The 21971-nt window shown below is 36.3% G+C and overlaps 1 protein-coding gene across 7 annotated transcripts in view; it reads left to right on the forward strand.

The window, feature by feature from the left end:
- The window catches only part of ASXL3 (ASXL transcriptional regulator 3), a 188594-nt gene that overhangs the window by 24069 nt on the left and 142554 nt on the right, over positions 1-21971 (forward strand). For 5 of the 7 annotated variants that reach the window (XM_072829175.1, XM_072829181.1, XM_072829178.1 and 2 more), the window contains one exon: positions 7428-7510. In XM_072829175.1, the coding sequence (XP_072685276.1) occupies positions 7428-7510 (83 nt within the window). Of the gene's footprint in view, positions 1-5320; positions 5433-7427; positions 7511-21971 lie in introns of those variants that run through there. The other 2 variants (XM_072829179.1, XM_072829183.1) reach the window with 2 other exon arrangements.

Genomic DNA, 21971 nt, shown 5'->3' on the forward strand with positions numbered 1-21971 from the left:
ATCCCACAGGAAATTAGAATTCACCTCTCAGTTGTATAGAACTTTATCTACAGACTCAGGTAATGATCACTCTTTGAACTGTTCTAGGCCTCACAAAGCCATTTTTCTACTCTCAGCTGTGATTAGTTTTATGAGGCTGAGCAACTGAAGTAATCTTACAGATAGAATTTTTTTTTCTGATGGATATTCAATGATACTCTATTATAGTTGCTTGAAAGTTTGTCTTTAAGTGTATATAGTTGGAAATAAGTTTTTATTGTAGTTCTGTATTTTTACTTGAATTGTAATACAAGTATAACAGGATAATTTGTCCCTGTAGTGTGCTTTTCTTTCTGGGTGACACAGCAGTGTCTAAAAGAGTGCCATATTGTATAGCCCATCTTGTTAAACACGGATAAGACTGTTGGATGATGAAACTAGGCACAGCGTGTGCACATTTACCTGCGAACCTGTATTAGAATAAGTATGGCAGTCGTAAGGCATGAGGGATGGCAGTACATGGCTAGCCTTATTTGTAGAAGCTCGAGTGCAGTTTACACAGGAAATCTCAAAAAGAGACAACATCTAATGTCCTTTTAAAAAAATATTGTTGTCCTCATGTTTCTAGGATGTGCTCAGAGGGGTTCCCCCCGCCCCAAGTCAGCAGTATTAACTAATGTTTATTAGCACATGTTGCTGTAGGCAGTCATTTGGCGTATTGGAATAGTAAGTGCTTTACATTCATTATTTTGTCCTCACAGCATTTTTACAAATGAGGGAATGAAGAAACTTAGATTCAGGGAAGTTAAATGTCTAAGACAGCTAGTGAATAGGGGCTCTTGCTCCAACTGACTCCAGATGCCATAGCCTTCTTGATTATGCCATAAACATCTCTAAGATAGAGTGACCGAAAGCATCTCCCCATATTAACTTGGTCTCTTTATAAGTGGACTTGGTCCTCCTGCCATCTGGGGATGTGGACAATAATGGAGACGAAAACTTGCAGTGTAGCAAGAATAGCGTTAAACAGTTACTATGAATTAATGACTGTTTGACAAGTGTACCTACCAATGGAAGGTACAGTTTAAACCATTATCTGCGAGTTCAAAGAAATATTCGATTGTTCTTAAGTGATAGACTGCTGAGGTGGGGATTATGAGGTAGGTACTGTGTATAATATCTGAATTATAAAGCATCAGTTTCTTCACAACCCCCATGCCCTTAAGGAGAAGCAATTTAACTCAGTAGGAGAAGCAGACTTCAGTGTCAGGAGCCCTGGACTCATCACCTAGTAGCTGCCCGATGTTGGGGCACTTGATCTTCCGGGAGGTTGCTTTATTCTGGGTGAAGTAGGCCTGATTCTTAAGGATATTACAACAAAATTTCCACATCTTTTAAGTCACATTCATAAATACTACTCCCACATATAACTTCCCCCATAAAAGTCATGCAAGTAGAAAAATTGCATCGTCTTTAAACCCTTAACTAGCAGCTGCATGTGTTAGGATTAGAGCACAACCTAACTGAGCTGCAGATATTGGGCAGTTGGCAAGTGCTGTCACTTCTTGCGTGATTGATTTCCTCATCTGAATACTGTCAGTGATCCAAATTCATGTTTCATCAGAATGACATGGACTTTTGGGGCTTCTTAAGAATAGCAGAAGTAGGGAATATTAAAAATAGGAATCCCGGAGTCTATTATAATATAAGGAAAGCTCCTACACACTTAGGACAGAATTGTCTAAAAAATATTAATTATTATTCTTATTACATTTAAACATGGTTGCCAGCAGTATTATCACATATACAAGTCCTGTCTTCCACTTTTACCAGCTTATGATCTTGAACCAATTACTTCAACTTTGTGCATCTCTGAGAAAGCTAATCCTGCCTCCTCTATGCATCTCACCAAGTTGTTATAAGGGTCAAATAAAATAATATATGTTGTATGAAAGCAAATAAACTGTATTATGTGAAAGCACTCTTTAACCATAGAGAGCTATATAATGGTTTATTGTTATGACCTTAAATCGTTTACCTATGACATGAGACTTCAAACAGTGAAACATTTGAATGAACTGCCAGCCTGAATTAAGGGGAGGACATATTGTGTTAGAAAAGGGAAGCGAGCTAGATGCTGGATGCTCACTGAGGATTCCACAAATCTAATCGTGTATCATTGACATGCTTTCAAATTATGGAAATCATCTTATTTTGCCATCTAATAAGTAGGCTCAGAAAATTTTATATAGGGCCTGAAGGACCAAGATTTTAACCACTAGATGAACATTGGTCTGGAGTGTTTATCTTAGGAATGCTTGAGAGGAATTTTGTGTTCGAGAGACACCAAGGAAATCTTGAGCAAACTTTAAGATGTTTAAAACCTTTTACTTATTAGAGTAAAATGTTTAAACCTAAAATATAGAAAAATACATTCTTAGGTTGGCCTGTAGCCTTAATCATATGGCAAACTCTCTCTCTCCTTCTCTTAACTAGATTACTATCCTTTCTTTGCAGGTTTTTTTTTTTTTTTTTTTTTTTTTTCTCCTACTGGGACATGTAGAAGTCTGGAGGAGGAGTTTTCTGGGATGAGTCTGTCTGGTCTCAAAGTAGTAGGAGTCTAGACATTTTTTGAGATAGGCTCTGAGATGGTTACATCAATAGAGAAGGTGAAATCCAGTGGTGTATTTGGCAATTCTATATGTCTATTCAGGGCCTTGAAAAATACTAGGGGATTCATTGGTAGTAAGGTAGCAGATTGTATACAAACTTTGTATCCTTCACCATGGAAATCCCCCTTTATAGAGAGTGATGCTAAATTTGAAACCTACTGTGGAGTATTGCTGCAGAAGAAAGGAGGACTGAAAGGACTTTAGTGCATCAGGCGGAAGCATGAGACGTATAAGACACAGCTCCTAGAGAGTAAGAGTAAAGTGGACTCACAAATATGGCTTGAACACAGGAGGGCAATTTGTTTTTACAAAGAAAGGAAAGGCATTTTATGTAAAGATTAAGCACTGTGACAGACCAATTTGTATAGAAGAGACTTGATATCTGGCCAGTAGTTTCTAATTACAGTCTTCCCTTGGCAGGGCAGCTGATAGTTGTAGCTATGGATATTCTTTGGGAAACTCAGCAGTTTGGGGGGGCCTGTATTTGAGGAAATAAATGACAAAGCAGCTCAATTTTCAGCAGAATTTTTTGAAAGGGACTAGAAAAGATCAGTTTTTATCCAAAGTAAATAATGTAGGAAAGAGAAAACATGAAAGTGTTGGAAAGGAGACCCAATTCACATTATTTGTAGAAAATATGATTCTGTACTTCTATACAGTTAGGACTATTAAGAATTCAATTAGATGTTCGTATAGATAGTAATTATCACAATTCAATGGCTTTTGTGTGTCTTCCCAATAAAACGTGAGAATATTATATGAAAAAGTGTATTCATAGTTGCAACTGAAAATATAAACAATAAAATGCTTATTGCAGTTTATAAAACAAAACTTAAACACATGGAACACTGTGTAAATTGCTTAAAAATTTAATTAGATGTCTCATTTAATTCCAATCTAAATTTCATCTGGAAATATAAAGAAGTGAACAATTAAAAATTTAAGAAGGAATAATGAGAGCAGTGGCTGAACCAGATAGTGAAATGTATTATAATATTAGAGCAATTCAGAATGGTGTAGTGCTGGCACTGCAGTTGACTGAAAGTTCAGGGGATCTCTGGATCCTGGATGAGCCCCAGGGACAATGAATGGTTTGCAGTCTATTTTTTAGACACCCTGAAGATTACCAGAAGTGCCTTTGGCCATTAGAGGGAATAATATGGGGGCTCTGAGCACTTTCATCTCCACCTTAACAAGAATAGCTTGCTTTTGTGCATTTTATATATCGGGTTCCCACATTTATTTGGTTTCCCATCCAAAAGAGTTTTCACTTCTGTAGTATTAATATATGGTAGAGGATGACTCAGGAACCATGACTAGCTTAGGAAACAAATTGTAGTGGGGGGATCTTGACTTACTTATAGGTGGTGGGCTTACGTTGGTGTTTCACCTTGCTACAAAATGATAAATTCCAGATGAATTAAAAAGTAAAACTATAAATATACCTTAAAAATATTTGTAGATATTTGCATGTTCTCTGGTTATAAGGAATTTCTAGACATAAGACAGAAGTCACAATGGAATAAACTGATGGAGTTGTTGATGTGAAAATAGAAAACTTTGCAAATCTCCCTAAAATATCCAAAAAAGAAGTAACAAAAAGAATAAATATTATTAATATGCAAAGTAATAAATACTATTTTACTATATGAAGAGCTTTTTATACATCAATAAGGAAAACAAATATCCTGTCGTATTGCATTTGATATTAATTTGGGGGAAAAAAAAACTTTGTCCTCATTAGTATTTGCAGAAGTATGATTAGAATAACAATGAGCCATTGCATTTTGACCTAGTAAGTTGACAAATACTACTAAAAGATTATACTGAATATTGGCAAAGTTGTGGTAAGAGAGGCAGTTTTAGTTCTGCTTGGTGGTAGTATAAATTGTTAAAATCTTTTTGGAAGCAGTTGGCTGTGTATTGAGACATGACCAAGCTCACATCATTTGATTCAATAATACTCTAAGAAAGTTATATTCAATATATTATGTATTAATTTAATTTTTAAAACGATACAAATGCCTGTCTTCAGTGAAGTGTTAATTATGATGCCATTTTGAAGAATTCATATTACACGGAGAAAATTAAATAGCTAACAATATGTGCACATGCTGTATATAAGTATATTAGATTGATATATGTGGATGGGGAAAAACTAAAAGGAAGACACAAATATTAGCAGTGGTTAATATTCTTGCCTGTAGGCTTATGGGTACATTTTGTTTTCTATAATACAGGTATGAGTTTGCTTTTTTTTTTTTTTTTTCCAATTTTGACTACCCCAAAATAAGGTCATTTTAAAGGATTATCACTGGTGGAAAATGGGAATTGTATTTTCTATTTTGCTGTGTTTGAGTATGGCTGCCTGTGAGTCTGATTCATGTCTCCACCATGTGTCTCATTATTTTGACAGTCTCAATGTTCTTTTCTGTGAAGGTGATTTCTCTTTCTCTCTCTCTCTCTCTCATCCTGTTCATGTCCACATGGCTAGTTCAGTGACACTTGTTCACGACCAGGAACCTCTCCTTCTCTGTCTCCTTTCTCTGTCTTGCAGGAACTCAGGGTGGCTTCTGGTGTTCTGTGTGGCTTCATCATTTCCTTCCCGCCTCTCATCCACTCCACAATGTAATTCTTGGCACTTTTACTTCCTTTGTAGAGTAGGATGTGATGTCATAGAGAAGGGGACAGGGCTATCCAAATTCTCTCAATTGCGGGGAGGAGCTGCCCAGGTGTGCTGAGGGGCCTGTACTCAGGAAGAGAAACAGGGAGTCCTCCACAGTGAGTAACCCCACTTTTGAGTGCACCCAAATTTCCCTCAAAATGTTGCCCGGTACACTGGAGTTTCCTCTTTGGCCCTTTCTGGATTTAATCAGTTTGCTTTTTGGCCATTCCCAGTTCAGCTCAATTTTCCTCCTTTCTCTACCTAGTTCCCTCTTCTCCTCTTTCTGCAACCTGCGCCTCTTCCTGATGGTTTCCCTCTTCCTTGCTTGCCAACGTGTGTGTCTGTTAACCTTCTGCCCATCTCTCTCAGGAGAGACCATGTGTGTCCCCAGCATTGCTTGTCATTTGGGGTGATACCCGCCGTATATATAGTCCATGTGCCCATAGCATCCCCTTTCAACTATTCATAAGTATGCACCGTTCTGTGTATGGTTCTCGTTTTACAAATTCTGTCAGCCTTTTTGTTTCCATGTCTCTTTCTTTCCCACCTTTCCCCATGATCTAATCTTCACCCCTTTGCAGCTCTATGATGCAGTTTCCTTCTTGCCTTTTTTTTAAACCAGTATTTTTACACATTAGTCCTCTTCCCTATACAGCTATGCCTATGTTTCTTTGTCCCCCTTCCCAGGCTTCAGTTTGGCTCTCCAGTGGCCTCCTGTGAAGACAGGTTTCCTTCTTTCCTGTTGATGTACTTGTTGTCATACCCTCTTTCTAGCGTAGATCATGTTGCTGTGTTCTTTAAAGGACTTACCCACCACTATGGCTAAGGGATGGATCTGGGCTGGGAAAAATGGGGACGTTTCCTGGGAACCAGAGAAGGGAGTACAGGAGAGAGGCACTACTGGTGAGGCAGGGCAGGCTGGATGTGAGGCCTTGATGAATAGAACCTTTGCTAGTGCTAGTTGAAATTTGGCCATGATAGTAGGAGAGATCACAGAACTATTTGGAGCAGATTCAGAGCCTTTTCAATTGTTAGTTTTCAAAGTAACCCTGTTGATAATTATGATCGTCCTAGTAAATAATCATAAATTAGAATTCTGGAATGTGCAGACCCTTCTGTACAGCATCTTTAAGTAGGTGTTGTCTACCCTTGGAGGAAGTCATTGTGAGGATATGTGTAGACTTGTTTCTTATTCCCAGAGGTGGCCCCTGAGTCCGTGCTGGTGAACAGTGTTTATTGCTTTCTTTACAGGTAGTTAAATCCCTGGATAAATACAGGAATTTGATTTCCAGGTCTGATGGTCTAATGCCTATGGAAACAGTGAGCTATGTCCCATGTATTCCCCACACTTTAAAAGAACTCCCTTCCACTAAAAAATAAGGAGGCCAGAAGGGGAGAGAAAGAAAAATGGGACTCAGTTCATAAAACTGAGATGGGCTGAATGGGAAGAGGAAGGGGTTTACTTGAAATTAATCGAAAAAGGCAGAAGAAAGGAAACTGAGCTGAACTGGAACACACAGTGTAATGACTTACTTGGGTTTCTGTATGTATGCTTTTTTTCCATTTTGGCCATGAAGGATTTTTTTTTCCTCATTTTTTTTTTTAATACAAAAGAAGTTGATCAAACTAATCCAGTGAGGTTATTTCTAACCAGCACTTTGTTTTCTGCTATTGGTAGTGTCCAGGCTCCATGTTTCCAAAGTCCTGGAAATTTAGAAAACATTTTAGTAGCCTGAAAGTCTGTCTTTAACCATAAAATATTAGCAATTTCAAATAAAATTATATACATTTATTAACTTGTTTTTTTCAGGTTTCATATTTCTTTCTTTCTTTCTTTTTTTTTTTTTTTTTTTTTTTTTTGGTGTGTATGCCTTTGTGACATTTTTTTTTAAATAATGATCCCCAACCCCTATTGAAGAAATTTCCATTAATTACCAGAAAAGAATTACATTCTCACTTTGGATACCTGAACTGTGTGATGGGATCTTATTTTGACATATCAGCCCCTCCCCCTTTAAAATGTTAAGGAACGATTGCATGATTCACACATATTTTTTTTGTATGCTTCCATACAATAATCTAGGAATTTTATGTTTATTTTTATTTTTTAGGCATTAGAAAAACACCCCAACTCACCAATGACAGCGAAGCAGATATTGGAAGTTATTCAGAAGGAAGGGTTAAAAGAAACAAGGTCAGTATTCATATTTACATTTTCTGTTTTCATTGCCACTACTTGCAAAGCAATAGATGTATCTAGATTTGATACTGTAGTTGATTGTGAAGTAATTACCTGAAAATTCTTTTGTGATTGCCAAATATTTGGATGACCCAATATTTCCTTAGGGCTGCCTGTTGGCTTAATAAATTACATTAGACAGGTTAATATAGAAGGTACTTTGTTAACAAAGAGCTCTGCTATATGAATAAGTCCTTCACTGAAGTTACTACTCTTTCTCTGTGTCTTGTAAAAGGAGATTTTGTTTCTGAAAGTAAAGAGGAACACTTTTATAGGCTTAATAGATAGATCCCAGGATATAAAGATTAGGTCACTGTGATAAAACTCGACAGTGCTGTCGTTGAAAATTTAGTCCTCTTATATTTAGAATTCCTCTACTTGGAGGGGCATTAATCAGTCTTTAAAAAAAAATAACAATTTTATTGAGATATTCACATACCATAAAATTCACCCTTTTAAAATGTTTAATTCAGCAGTTTTTAATATATTCACAAAGTTGTGCAGTCAACACCACTATCTCATTTTAGGACATTTTCATCATCCTACATGAAACTCCATCCCCATTCCCTACTCCCTTCTGCCCCTGGTAACCACGATTCGACTTTTTCTGTCTATGGATTTGAGTATTCTGGACATTTCAAATAAATGGAATTATACAGTATGTAGCCTTTTGTATCTGGCTTCTTTCACTTAGCAAAATGTTTTCAAGGTCCATCCATATTGTAGCATGAATCAGTATTTCATTCCTTTTTGTTGCCAAATAATATTCCATTGTACACACACGCACTGCGTTTTGTTTATCTATGATGATCCTTTATTTAGTAATTAATTTTAGTTTTGGCTTTTGCAGTCAGTTTAGGGCCAAATTGATGGTACTACTCAAGGAGAAAAAATAAGTTTGTTACAAAAGAATCATAGAGTTGTCAAATGACCGTGTAATCATCCATGTTACATAGAGTCAATTATTTTTGCATGAAGTTGTCTACCTACAAGCCATTGAGCATACAATAGTTGCAACTTAGTGAAAATTAAAGCTGATATCCTCCTGGGGTCAACTTTACAAAAAAAAAAATCAGTATTACCTGTAAAGTCTTTTACTATAAAGGGTGGGTAACATCAGCTTCTAGTTCTTTAAAATACATACTTTGCAAGTTTGATCCGTGAACATCACAATTTAGAGGAGTGTAGGACATCTGGCCTCAAATTTTCATCTCTCTGTTGAGGCTTTTTCTGTCCATTCTGAAGACACAGCCTAAGATAACATTAACTCCACCATTTGGAAGAGTTGCATCTTTAACAAACTGAAGGCTACAGTGGGGAGAGAAGTTGCTGACAGAGCCTAGCAGCTCTGGTAGGGGTGATCCTGTTCTTTGAAGCCAGATGTCAGTGGATGGCGTTAGGGAACAAAATGGAGACACTTGGAAATTAATTTTCTCTTTGCTGCCTGTCAAAAACCCTGAAAATATTTATGCCATTTAGAAAGCACTGAAAATGTTTGTGCAGCAGCCAAAAAAAAGGAGGTAAAAATCTAAGGATATGAACTCCTGTTGAATGTGGGCCATGTGCCAGTGGAATCTGCCAACGCAGACATAAAAAGCATCTCCTAGAAGCAGACATTGGAAATTTGTTCATTACAATACTCTCCTCAACAGGAGTGACTATGCTGCCATCAGTTGCTATGTACCTTGAGATATAGAAGTCCTGTACCATGCCTCTGAACAGCATTTTAATTACACTTATTGCCAGAGCATTATTTCATATTTTTCAAAATGCTGGTCTTCCCAGAATGGTATATTATAAAGGGCTTTATGCACATGAAGTTAACAAAACAAAACAAAACACAAAACAGCTTCTTTAGACTAAAGAATTCTGAAATGGGGGAAAAAAAAAAGTAACCTGCTATTTCCCTGAATATAACCCTCCTTCTCTACCCCCTCCACCCAATTGTGTCCTTCCATAAAGAAAAAAAAAAATGTTGTTACAAATACTGATGAACCAGTATGGTAATGTTGAATGTGCCTGCAAGAATTTACAAGTTGAATAGGAAAGGGAACGGGCAAAGAAAGAGACCATAGTTATATTTAAGTTCTATTCTGTAAAATCTGCTCTGCACTGAAGGTCTTCAAGCTACACATTTTACGTTATTTCTTTCTGCTTTCTTTGAATCTTCTCTCTCTTGCCAGCTGAGACCTGTTATTTTATGGCCAGTGTGTCTGTGACCACTCTTAAGACCCTTGTTTCCTGGTTTGCTTATTAGAATCGTCTCTAAAATAAAAGTACATGTTTTGAGTGAGTTTTGGGCTTTGGTTCCTGTTATGTAATGTCGTTTTAGGGAGCAGATTCTGACATTTATTTTGCCTACTTAATGTACTCTTTTGCTACCTTCCAAGTTCTTAAATGTTCTCCAAATATTTATGGTAGCTCAGTAAACGAAGTGTAACTGCATCTATTTTTCTCAAGTTACATTTAGAAATTCCGTCATCATAAGGCCATACATAGCTGTTTAATTTCTAGGTATGTATTTATGATGTGTTTTCCAAGAAATGCGAGTTTAGTATACGCCTGATTAAATGGAAGGGAGTGTTTGTGACAGTTACTTAAGGTGACTGTGACCTACTAGTGGTTTCTGAGGATGAGAGGTCATGATAGTGGACCTCCCCCAGACAGTCCATCACTGTACCTTTTCTAGAAAACAGAACATTGGTCTTTATCCATCGTCATTCTGAACCTGGATTTAAAGTAATGCCATTTGTTTCAAGTTCCATGGGGCTCCTTCATTCCATGTGCCAGACAGCTCTCCTGTAGTGTTGACCTCATTTTCCTGTAATTTTATCCTTATTTGTCTACCTGTGCCCACCTGTGGGCTCCTTAAGGGCATCTAACACTCCTGACACTCAGCAGATAGTCAATCAATATTTGTTGAGTAAATAATCTTCTTTTTCAAGATGTTAATTTTCCCATGCTTAGTGATGACTTTAGCTTCCATTTAGGGTTAGAAGCTTCTTTTTAATGTTATATGTTATATTTTTCATCCTATTTAATACTTTGTGTGTTTTAATAAAAAAGAACCTAACAGTTTTGTGGGAGCCCTGTTAAATTCATGCATGCTGATAATCTCTGGCAGATTATACGTGAGCAAGTAAGGTTATTGTGCTGTTGCCTGTTTTAAGACACTGTAAGTGCCTCTGGTTTGAGCTTATAATTTGTAATAAAAAACACACCAATAATTTTGGCAAAGCTGATATGAGTATTTGAATGAGTTCAGTATATGTGATATTGTTAATTTATTTGTGATGAAATTCTTGACATATTATGTTATCTTTTCTTCTTTTCAAGTGACATTTTAAATTGCATACTTTTCATGTAGACATGATAAAAAGAGGACAGCTTTTCTATATCATGTTCTATGTATCTTTTTCATGTTATTGATGAAATGTGTAGTGTGTGATTAAATTCTGTTTGGAAAAGACAGACTGAAATAAATACTTTCCATGTGGTTTACAAAAAGGTCAGAAGGACATATGATTTTTGTTGAAAAAAATAGCATGGCATGGTTTTCTAGAATTCTTAATGAAAATATATTTCGGAGGTCTTAGTTCCTTCTGTATAACATAGAACATTTTTATCAGTATAATTTTATTCTGGTCCACCTATATATTTGCTTTACTGAGTATTTCCAAGCTTTTGTTACTTTGTGTTTATGAGTTGTGAACAATTAATAACACATAGATGTTTGGAATGCTTTTCAGATGATCAGAACCTTACTATCAATGAAATAGCCATATTGCTTGTATAGAGGGGGAAAATGTGCATATTCCTGTCTGCTGCTTTTGTGGATGGATATTTGATATGCCTGATTGGACTGCTTGACTAAACATTCCCACTTCCTCAGGGAGTTAGGGTGCTACTGTAGAATATGATCTTGTCTGCAGTAATTTTAGTATATGTACTGCCAAAGAGAGCACTTGTCTCCAGTAATTGGAAATATGTTCATAGAAAAAGAGGAGTAACTCAGGTTACCATGTTGGTTTGGATGGCATTTGGGGTTGTCCTAATTCTGCTTTTCTGTTTTTGGTTTGCTTATTCAGAGGTTCTAATTCCTTTACAAAGAGGACTGAGGGATTTTTGATGCCTTAGGATATGTTTTTCTCTGCTCACGTAATTTTTAAAGTGATGCTTCCAAAGAAGTATGTGCTCCCATATAGCGACGCGTCCAGGGGCAGCAAGGTTAAGGAGTGAGGCTCGCAGCACTTACCTAGTGAGAACAGAACAGCTATTCGTCAGAGAGGGATAATTTCTTATGTGCTGGGCATTATCATTACAAGATACCTGTCATTAATGTAGCATGAACCTTGATTTAGTTTTCATATTATTTACGCATAGGCAAATAGTTTGCGAATGGAGGTAAAGCAGTCATAAAATAAAGGCAAAATAAAAATCCAACACACCACACACGAAACAATAAAAAAAAAAAACCTCTGTTTTGGGGGTAGGGCAATATTTATGAGGTACATTTTACAAGATTATAGATGCCTTACTTAAAAAAAATCTGTTAGATTTCATCAACCATTTGCAGAGCAACAGCCTATAATTACATACCACAGTAGGGATATTTGAAAAACTTTATAAACAGTCTCTGTTGTGTTTAGTGTTACTTGAAATATGGACATATTTTTGATTTTGCAATGTGGAACATGCAATTGACAACCCAAGATTTTGCAATTATTCTGGTATCAATGAGAAGTTTTTATTCACACTCATAATTCTTGGAATAAATTTGTTTTTAGCTACTTGCCTTAGGTTTTGCATGTCTTCTGTTTTGCAGTCTGTGTTGTAATGTGCTGAAATTAGGATCTCTACTTCGTACTGTGGTTTATTAAAGATGTTGCATTTTTCTAGGGGGATAAATGTCAGAAAATTCTATTACCATGTATAGTGACAAACAATAAAATTTCTTGGCATTTCTCTTGGTGAGATTTACGTTTCTAATTAGTACTATAGGAGATGATTCTTTCTAGCTGCTGAAATGTTTTGTCTAGAGATAAGAAAGAAACACAAATAATTTCTACTGCAAAATCAATTCTTATCTCTAGACTCCATGTTGGCATCCGTCCTTTCACACTGAAATGGTGGTCTGGTTTGTGCTGAGGCATTTTAGAATTACAGTGTTAACTCACAGTGTCACCCCTGCCATTTGCTAACATCTAATCCTCTCATTGTGTAAATGGTGTGCACAGTCAGCTACTTAGAAGGGGCAAATCGGACAATGGTGTTATTAAACAGAAACATAGGACAATCTACATTTATTTTTGCATGCGTATAGTTGTGTGAATGTAAGTGTGTCAGTGAGCCTTGAGAATAACTTACCTCTTCTCTGATATGAAATTTTACTTGTCATCATTACTCAGATTAGAGTTCCCAAACATTCATTCTCAGCTCCTTTCTTCGATGCTCCCTTGGCCAGTCTGTTCTTGGGTAGTGTTAGTTCTACTTCCTAAATACGTCTTTCTTTCTTTGTATCCCTACTCCTTGCCATTCAGTCTTTGCACTTATAATATTTTAATGAGATTAATACAGTATCTTCTTATCTTGTCTCTTTAAACCCAGTCTCCCCCATTTTAAATAATTTTTTTCTCAAACACTACCATTTACAGTAGAATTTCTTAACTGATCATCCACAATATTCCAGAGAATATACTGCACCTAGCAAACTGTGAATCAAAAGATGCTGTCCGTTGTATGATTGGTGATAATTAGATGAAATTGGGTACGGTACGATTTTCCTAGTCACATGATACCTAAATAAATATGCATGATATTCTGATAATGTAGGGTTTATGATATAAATAATGAAAACAGACATTATATCTTATAAGGTATTTTGAATTGGCAATCTGATCATTTATATATATTTAGTCCTTCTGAAGAAAACATCACTTAAAATGTCATTCATTGGGACACAGAGGTGGCTCAGCGGTTCAGTGTCTGCCTTTGGCTCAGGGCATGATCCCAGGGTCCAGGATCCAGTCCCACATCGGGGTCCTTGCATGGAGCCTGCTTCTCCCTCTGCCTAGGTCTCTGCCTCTCTCTCTTTCTGTGTTTCTCATGAATAAATAAATAAAATCTTTAAAATAAAATGTCATTCATTGGCATTGTGTGTAATTAACTTGCTTTAGATTAAATGGTATAAAACTGGTTAAATAAGAATTCAAAATGTATACATGGATATCACTAATTGTTTAAAAATTACTTCACAGTCTGTCACAAATTAAATTTATTTATTTATTTAGTTAGTTAGTTAGTTTCAGGTGTACAACATAGCGGTTTGACAGTCTTCTACATTACTCAATGCTCACCATAAATGCAATCACCATCTGTCACCAAACGTTATTACAATATTATTGACTGTATTCCCTATGCTATACTTGTAATTGATCTCCATGACTTCATTATTTTAAAATAAGAAACTTGTACCTCTTAATCCCATTCTCCTAGTTCATCTAAAAAAATTTTTTTTTTAACTTTAAGTTACTTTTCTTATTGTGAAAAAGTGATTCAGGGGAATAAGATTATATATTCCCTTGGAAGCATTTCCTGAGTTAAAAAGTAATTATGTGAAACATTACCTTACAAGGTAGAGTTCCAACTCCTAGCTCTACCTAAATCAGATGGGACATCTGCAGCTTTAAAGCTTAAGTAGCCAAGCATCTGTTATTGTAGCCACAGGTAATTACTTGTCTTCCAATGCCACATTTCCCATATTATCTCTTTGTGATTTGGGAAGGTAGAAGTAGAGCCCCATGAGGAGTTCCTGAACCATGTCACCCTGTCATGTGCTTGCATGTGCATAGTCACATGCGCTTCCAGCAGTCATCACACTGTTCCATAAAAGACTGTAAGATGGGGCTTCCGAAAGGAGAGGTAGCACTTTTCAGAGAGAAAACGCCTCACGCCAAGATAGTACATTTGGAACAGACCTCTTCTTTGTTCCCTGACTGAAGTCATATTAATAGTGATTGGCTTAGTCTGCTCAGGCTGCCACAACAAAACGCTACAGACTGGGTGGCTTAAACAAGAGAAATGTATTTTTCACAGTTCTATAGGCTTAAAGTCTCAAGTCAAGGTCCAGCAGGGTAGGTTTCTGGTGTTTCTTGGTTTGCAGATGGTCCCCTTTCCACTATGTGCTCACTTGTCCTCTCTGGGTGTGTGTGTGTGTGTGTGTGCGTGTGTGTGTGTGCAGGGAGAGGGAGGGAGCTCTTCTCCATTTTTTCTTATAAGGACACTACTACTATCGCATCAAGGCCCCATCCTTACTAGACTTCATTCAACATTCATCATTTCCTCAGAGGCCTCATCTCCAACTATAGCCACATTGGGGGCTAGGGCTACACCATATGAATTTTGGGAGCGCAAAAATTCAGTTCATCATAGTGATTGAATATGAAACTTTAGAGTGCCAGAACTCACACACAACATAAGATTTCTAGAATTTTGAATATCTGATTAATCTTGGAGTGTATTCATAACATTATGCTTAACACTGTATTGTGCTTCTGTTTTTATATACTCCTAATATGTGTTTTCATATGTTATTTTTCACATAAACCAGTAGAATACTTGGCTTAAGTTTTGTGTTCAAATATAATGTGTATATTCATACAATATAAATTGATTTGGCTTTTATTTGAAGCCTTTGGTAAAAGTAGCTGTGCTGACTGCATATAGCCCTCAAGGCATCAATATTCACTAAGGAATGCAATTATAGCTATGAAATGGCCATTTCTTAATACATCTTTTTATTCTGTCAAGCTTTCTTTCTCCATTCTTCCAAATAATTGTACAAAAAAAGGTAATTTAGGTGATTTCAGCTTTATCAAGATCTAGGTATAATTTACTCCAGAAATACTGAGCACTCTATAAATATTTCAGTGCAGAAATAGAAGCAGAAATGGATATAAAATTACATTGTATGTGATTCTAAGTATCCTATGCAGATGAAAACCTTTGGGAAGGAATAGGCATTAAACTGGGATGATTTTATTTAATTTTTTTCTAACTGGTATTTTTCTCTTTATCTTTTAATTTCGTTGCTTGTGCTCTTAATTGCCATATGCCTATGATTTTAGTTTTGCCTCGTTGTTTTGAACTTGACAACATAATTCAAATGCAAAACAGTTAATATGCTGACATGGGGACTTCTTTTTATAGTTGATTTGTTTTCAGGAGAATAAAAATTACGATGCTTTGTTAAGCCAGGTTTTCCAAAAGCTACCTTGTGTAATTCCTAAGAACAAGTCTTAGTTCTTTCAGGACAATTAAGGATTATTTATCCTGCAACTCCTGAGATGCCTAAATGCAGAATCAAATTGATAATCATGGACTGGGATTCTGCCTCAAGTTCAGGTGATGTCTATCAATATTAAAAAAAAAATTAAAATCTGTTCTAGATGCTGTGCAAGGCTTGTACTCAGGCTCTGCCCAGTTCTCAGTCTGACCACGTGAGTAGGTGCAGAGCTTTGTCTCGTGATTGGTGGTCAAATTAGAGGACATCAGAGAAAAGAAAAAGTTGTGGAGATGAAGGTTTCAGAACATAATGGTAATCAATTAAATACCTACTAAGTTCCTACTCACTGTGCTCACAGTGTTAGATCCTGAGGTTCTGTGAAAGCTTTAAGGCATGTATTCATTCCATTATTAAGCACATGCTATGTTATTGAGAGGATAGAGGTTGCTAGATTAATGAATGAATAAAATGTAGTCCCGGTTTCTGAGGATTTAACAACACAGTTCTGGACCATTTTTCTGTGTCATTTAATTAGGTCTTTTCATCTCTTCTCTGTGAAGCATGTCTTCAGCCTAGTGCATAATTTTATTTATTTATATACATATAAATATATATATTATATATATTATATATTATATATATATTAGTTTTTAAATTTAGGAATTTCTAATTCTCCCTTGAATTCTTGATAAGATATTTGATATTCCAACATATCAAGAAATATTGTCTTTCCATCACAAATATAAGGCCATTACTGTAAAGAATTTACATATCTATTCATTAATTTGTTTGGCAGAGAGCTGAGATACTATGCTTTATGGACTATGTCAAGCAAGTTAATGAGTAAGGGCTTGATGGTTAAAAGGATTCCTAATTTTTAAGTCATTTGCTTATATTATATTGCTAAGGACTGTACATGAATTATATTTTTAGAAACATTAAGGTGGGTCGATGATATTTTATTTTCCATTTTACTGATAGGGAAATTGAAGCAGGTGGGGTTAAGTAAGTTGAGACAGCTAACAAGTGGCAAATCATGGATTTGATGTCTGATACGGAACCACTTGCACTGAACCTTTTTAAATATTTGTAGCCTAATAAAATTTTGATTAAGGAAGGTATGGGTTATGTGATTCTATTAAGTAAATCACCCCCACCCTCCACCTCAAACATATCCCCTTTAGCAGCTTTTTAGGCTATGTCCAAAGTGAGTATGACTTTGAAGATTTGGGCTTACAGACAACAGCAAGGCATATTTGAATGTACCTTCTTACTGTTTGCTTTAGAAGGTCTCCTACCTGAGGTTAGGAAACATGCCTCAGGTAATGGGAGGACCAAAGACTCCATAGGATTCTCCCCATTTTATTGTTGATATTGGACCTACAGATTGAAGCTTGTTTCTGGGGAGCTTGCAAATTGTGACTAGCCAAAACATAGTTGCTGACAAGTTGTAGATAATCTGAAAGGGAATTTTAGAGGGTGGCATTGACTCCATTGGTGCAACAACCGAATGAAAATAGATTGGGTTGACTAAACCATCCTTAGATGGGGGTAGGCTAAGTTATTAACATTGTTCTCCTTTTAAGAAGTACATCTAGGGGATGGAAAAGAGGCCCAAGTGAATAAGTGAGTCTGGTTTCAGAAGCAGCATTAGGCCTTTTTTGGAGAAATTATCTTACGCAAAGAGTGACAGATGAATTTTACTATCCTTAGTAATCTATATCATGACCATTTATCCATCCTTCCTCATCTCATCCATCCATTGTGTTTCTAGTGGAAGATATAAAAATAATATTCTTTCCTTTTTACTTTTATTTTTCATTTTTCAGAATAAAATGAATGTACAGGAATGTAAAATTTCAAAGCAGAGAACATTCTCCTTCAGGCCACTACAGCTAACCTGAATTCATTATTTAGTTCTTTTCTAGCATGTCTGCATGAAATACAGCAATTTGTACAATGATTATTTTTCAATTTCTTGCTTAATTTGTGTTTATTGAAGGTGACCTGCTGGTACTAGATACAGAAAGCTGTCATTCATGAAGATGTGTTGGAAGAAGCTATTGCTAGTGGGAAAGTCTAAATGGCTCCAATCTTAAATTCTGAAGTGTTAACGATAAACAGGGATCACTTTGGAATCCCCTTACACCTCCACACCAAGAAGGAAAGTACTGAATCAGGAATACAGAAAGTACTATTTGGAATTACTTAGAACAGTTTTCACTGCTCAATTATTTTATCCAGCCTTAATATTAGAAATGTTAACTTGATTTTTTAAATTAGGATTTATGTAATATACTATTTTTAGATACTACCTTTTGAGCAGCCACCCATAACTTAGTTTTCAAAGTTTTATAAATTAGTTTGGATATTAGATACAATGGTATATTCTTACTTGTTTTCTCATAAAAAAGAGTGATGAGGAATTGTGAACTAGTATCTGTAGAAACTTGAATAGGAGTAGATAATTATTTTAAATCTAGTCCTTTCCTTACCCAATTTTCGACCACCTGGTCACCCAAGTAATTTCCAGTCTGTCTTAGAAGATTTTTTTGGGATAGAAGAATAATGGGCTGAACAATTCCTAACAGCTGAAGAATTAGACCCTTTGTTAACATCAGGACTGTTTTACAGAAGAGGCTGTTTGCTGTTGTCATTACTACCCCAACTTTAAGCAATGCTTTTGAGAATTTATTTGAAAGCACATTTCCTTAAAAACAGTGCATTTAGAGCAGCCTCTATTATATCAGGTTGCACTCTGAGGTGAAGTTTAACTCAGTGCTATAATATTCTGTTTCTGGGGTAAGGACTTTGCAGATCATATAGTCTTAAACCTTTATTTTACAGATCAATAAACTAAGGTGTAGAGGTGAGTGGTCCACTATAATAGAACTGGTAAATATTTGACTTATCTTAAAACTTAGATGAGGCTGATCAGTTTTGAATTTAAGAATGTTCAAAAGCCTAGTAGTAAGTGAAGGCAAGACTGTATAAAGAAAAGAAGATAAATCTTCTATTCTAAGGTACTATTAGAAGGAACATGTCTTTCATTCAATTTTCCTGAAGTGATGGGTTTTCATTGATCCAGTCACCCCTCTGTTACCTGATTTTATTTGCTTCCAGTAGTACATATTTGTAACACTGTTGGCAGAAGTTAGGGGTGTGAGAGAGATTGTACTGTAATTTATACTTCAACCAGAAATTTAATACTCTCAGATTTGGCCTCAGCAGCTCCTTGTTGCCATCAAGACCTTGCCCAAAGAACTTTGGGAAGAACAGGGGGAGCAGTTGACATCACCTTATGTCCCTTCCTTCGTGGGCTGATGTAGATAGCCAGTAAGCTCAGTAAAGTATGATGCCTTAGATCATTTTATTAAATATTCTTATTCCAGTTATTCTTTGAAATGCCTGTAATATGAAGTAATATGTGAAGAAAGGGTGAATAGATTTGCCCAGAGACAGGTTGATGCAAACAGGTCATCTGGCAGCCATTCTCCTCTGTTCATCTCTCCCCTCTGGGCTCTTACAGCTTGCTCTGTTTCTTCATTCACACTGTGATGATGTATTTTTGTTTAGTTATTAAATTTTCCTCTGTTCTCTGTAAAAAATGGATAGCAATTAAATATTTAGATGTAATCACAATAACATTGAATGGACCAAGAAGTCCAATGGGTAAATTGTCAACTAATGTGCACTTAGAGCAAAAATCTACTTTTCACCTATTGATTATTTTTTCTGGCATTGATAATTTGTTTGACTTATAAATGAATCTCTAGTATATCAGTGTAGTATGGAATATATATAATAATTATTTTATGGATTAAGTGAGGTTAAGCTCAGTATAACTTGGAGGTATCAAATTCTTATGAATTCATGATATGTTGTTTTATTCCTCACTTACAATATGATAATATTGATTTCTGACTATAATTTTGCTACATCAGGATATTCAGGGAATTGGGTCCTTCTGTTTTATTGCTTCATTATCCTTAGGATTTTGTCCTCCTCCTGATGGTCTAACATGGCTTGCCACTGAAACAATGTTCTAAGAAGCAGCGGAAGGGACACATGCAGTCCCTTTATTGAAACCTTCTGAAAGTTAAGTGTATCAGTTTTCCTCTTGTCATTGGCCAGATACCGAGCTGCACTTAGCTGATTGAGAAGCTGGAGAACATATTCTGCTGCAGGAAATGTATTCCCAGCTAAAATGAAAGAGTCTTAAGTGTAGGGAAAGGTAGTTATTGAGAGAAAACTACCAGCCTCTGCTATGTTTGTTTTTAAATTAAATCTCATTCTTGGACTTGAATAGGTTAAATATGTATTATCATTTTTGACATTTGAAAACATAATTACCTATATACTTGACTTTGTGTAAACATTCTGTGTATGTTCAAGTCTTTCTGACTCTGCTCAGCCTGTAATGACCTTCACCGTTTCTTGTCCTCCAGAGTTCAATTCCAATGTCTAATACCACTTCCTCAGTAAAGAATTCTTTAATTCTAGCTCTAATTAATTATTTTATCCTTCCTATTCCATTATAACATAATATGTGTGTTCCTTTGTTGTAGCATCTCATAAACTCTCTCAGATTTTCTCTTGTTATAATAGGACTGCAATTTCCTTAATGGTAGAGTTCATGTCTCATTGATTCGTCTCTTCCCCATGGTGCCCTTCATGTAATAGGCTCATGATATTTTCTGATTGAGTGGATGGGAATTTTAATTCTCTCTTTCTGCTTCTAAAATAATGTGTTATCCTGGATAAGTCACTCAGTCTTTTTTTATCTTTCCAGTAAAATGGGGGGAAATTGCATCTCTTTATCTGCATCATAAGACTGCTATGGAAATAATATAATTTGGGAAATGTGCTGTCAATTGGAAGATACTTGACTAATGAGATTTCACTGCTTTCTGCCTTATTAGGAATTTGGGGAAATTAATCAAGATTAAATGGGTTTCAAGTCAAATTTGTATTCTAAGGTATTTTTCAGTGGTGTTTGGAACACTGGTGCCAAAAGATGATTTCAATAAGTATGTAATGTTATTTAATACCTAAACTTTTATCTAAAATTTCATAAGGGATTTGAATTTGTTTTTTTTTTTTTTTTAAGATTTTATTTATTTGAGAAAGAGAGCATGAGCGGGGGGAGGGAGAGCAGTGGGAGAAGCAGACTCCCCACTGAGCAGGGAACCTGACATGGGCTTGATCCCAGGATGCTGGGATCATGATCTGAAGGCAGACACTTAACTGACTGAGCCACCCAGGAGCCCTAGTTTATGTTATTAATTCAGATGCAGTGATAAGATTGAAAGCCATTGTAACCTAATTAAGCAGATTCTGAGTTTTAGGGATTTTTAAAAGATTTTATTTGTTTATTTGACAGAGAAAGAGCACAAACAGGGGGAGTGTCACGTAGAGGGAGAGTGAGAAGCAGGCTCCTCACTGAGCAGGGAGCCCAGTGAGGGGCTCATGACCTGATACCCTGGGATTGTGACCTGAGCTGAAGGCAGACACTTAACTGACTGAGCCACCCAGGTGCCCCTGAGTTGTTTTTGTTTAAGGTTTATTTATTTAGTTTTAGAGAGTGTGTAGGCATGCAAGTGGGGGGGAGGGGCAGAAGGAGAGAATCTCAAGCAGATTCCCTGCTGAGTGCAGAGCCAGACTGATCTAAAGACTCTGAGATCATGATCTGAGCAAAAATCAAGAGTTGGATGTTTAACTGACCCGTCCTGGAGCTCTGATCCTGAGTTGTTTTTTATGTCTGCCAATGACCAGTGTTGGAACTCTGGTATCAGGGATTTTCCTAATTTACAATATACCAACAAGTTAATAATTTTTCATTAAATGAGATGCCTTTTTGGGGGTCCTATTTGTAACTGAGAAACTATTTCCCTAGCTAGCTTTCACATTTGGGCCACTTCAGCCTTTTAAAAAAAAGATTGTTAAGATTTATTAGAGAGAGCACATGTGAGTGTGTGCCGGGGGGGGAAGGGCAGAGGTGAGGAGAGAGAGAGACTCAAGCTAACTTCTGGGCTGAGCTTGACAGGAGACTCAATCTCAAGACCCCGAGATCACTACCTGAGCTGAAATCAATAGTTGATGCTTAACTGACTGAGCCACCCAGGCACCCCT

The sequence above is a fragment of the Canis lupus genome, chromosome 6 (assembly GCF_048164855.1).
Source record: "Canis lupus baileyi chromosome 6, mCanLup2.hap1, whole genome shotgun sequence".
Lineage (NCBI taxonomy): Eukaryota > Metazoa > Chordata > Mammalia > Carnivora > Canidae > Canis > Canis lupus.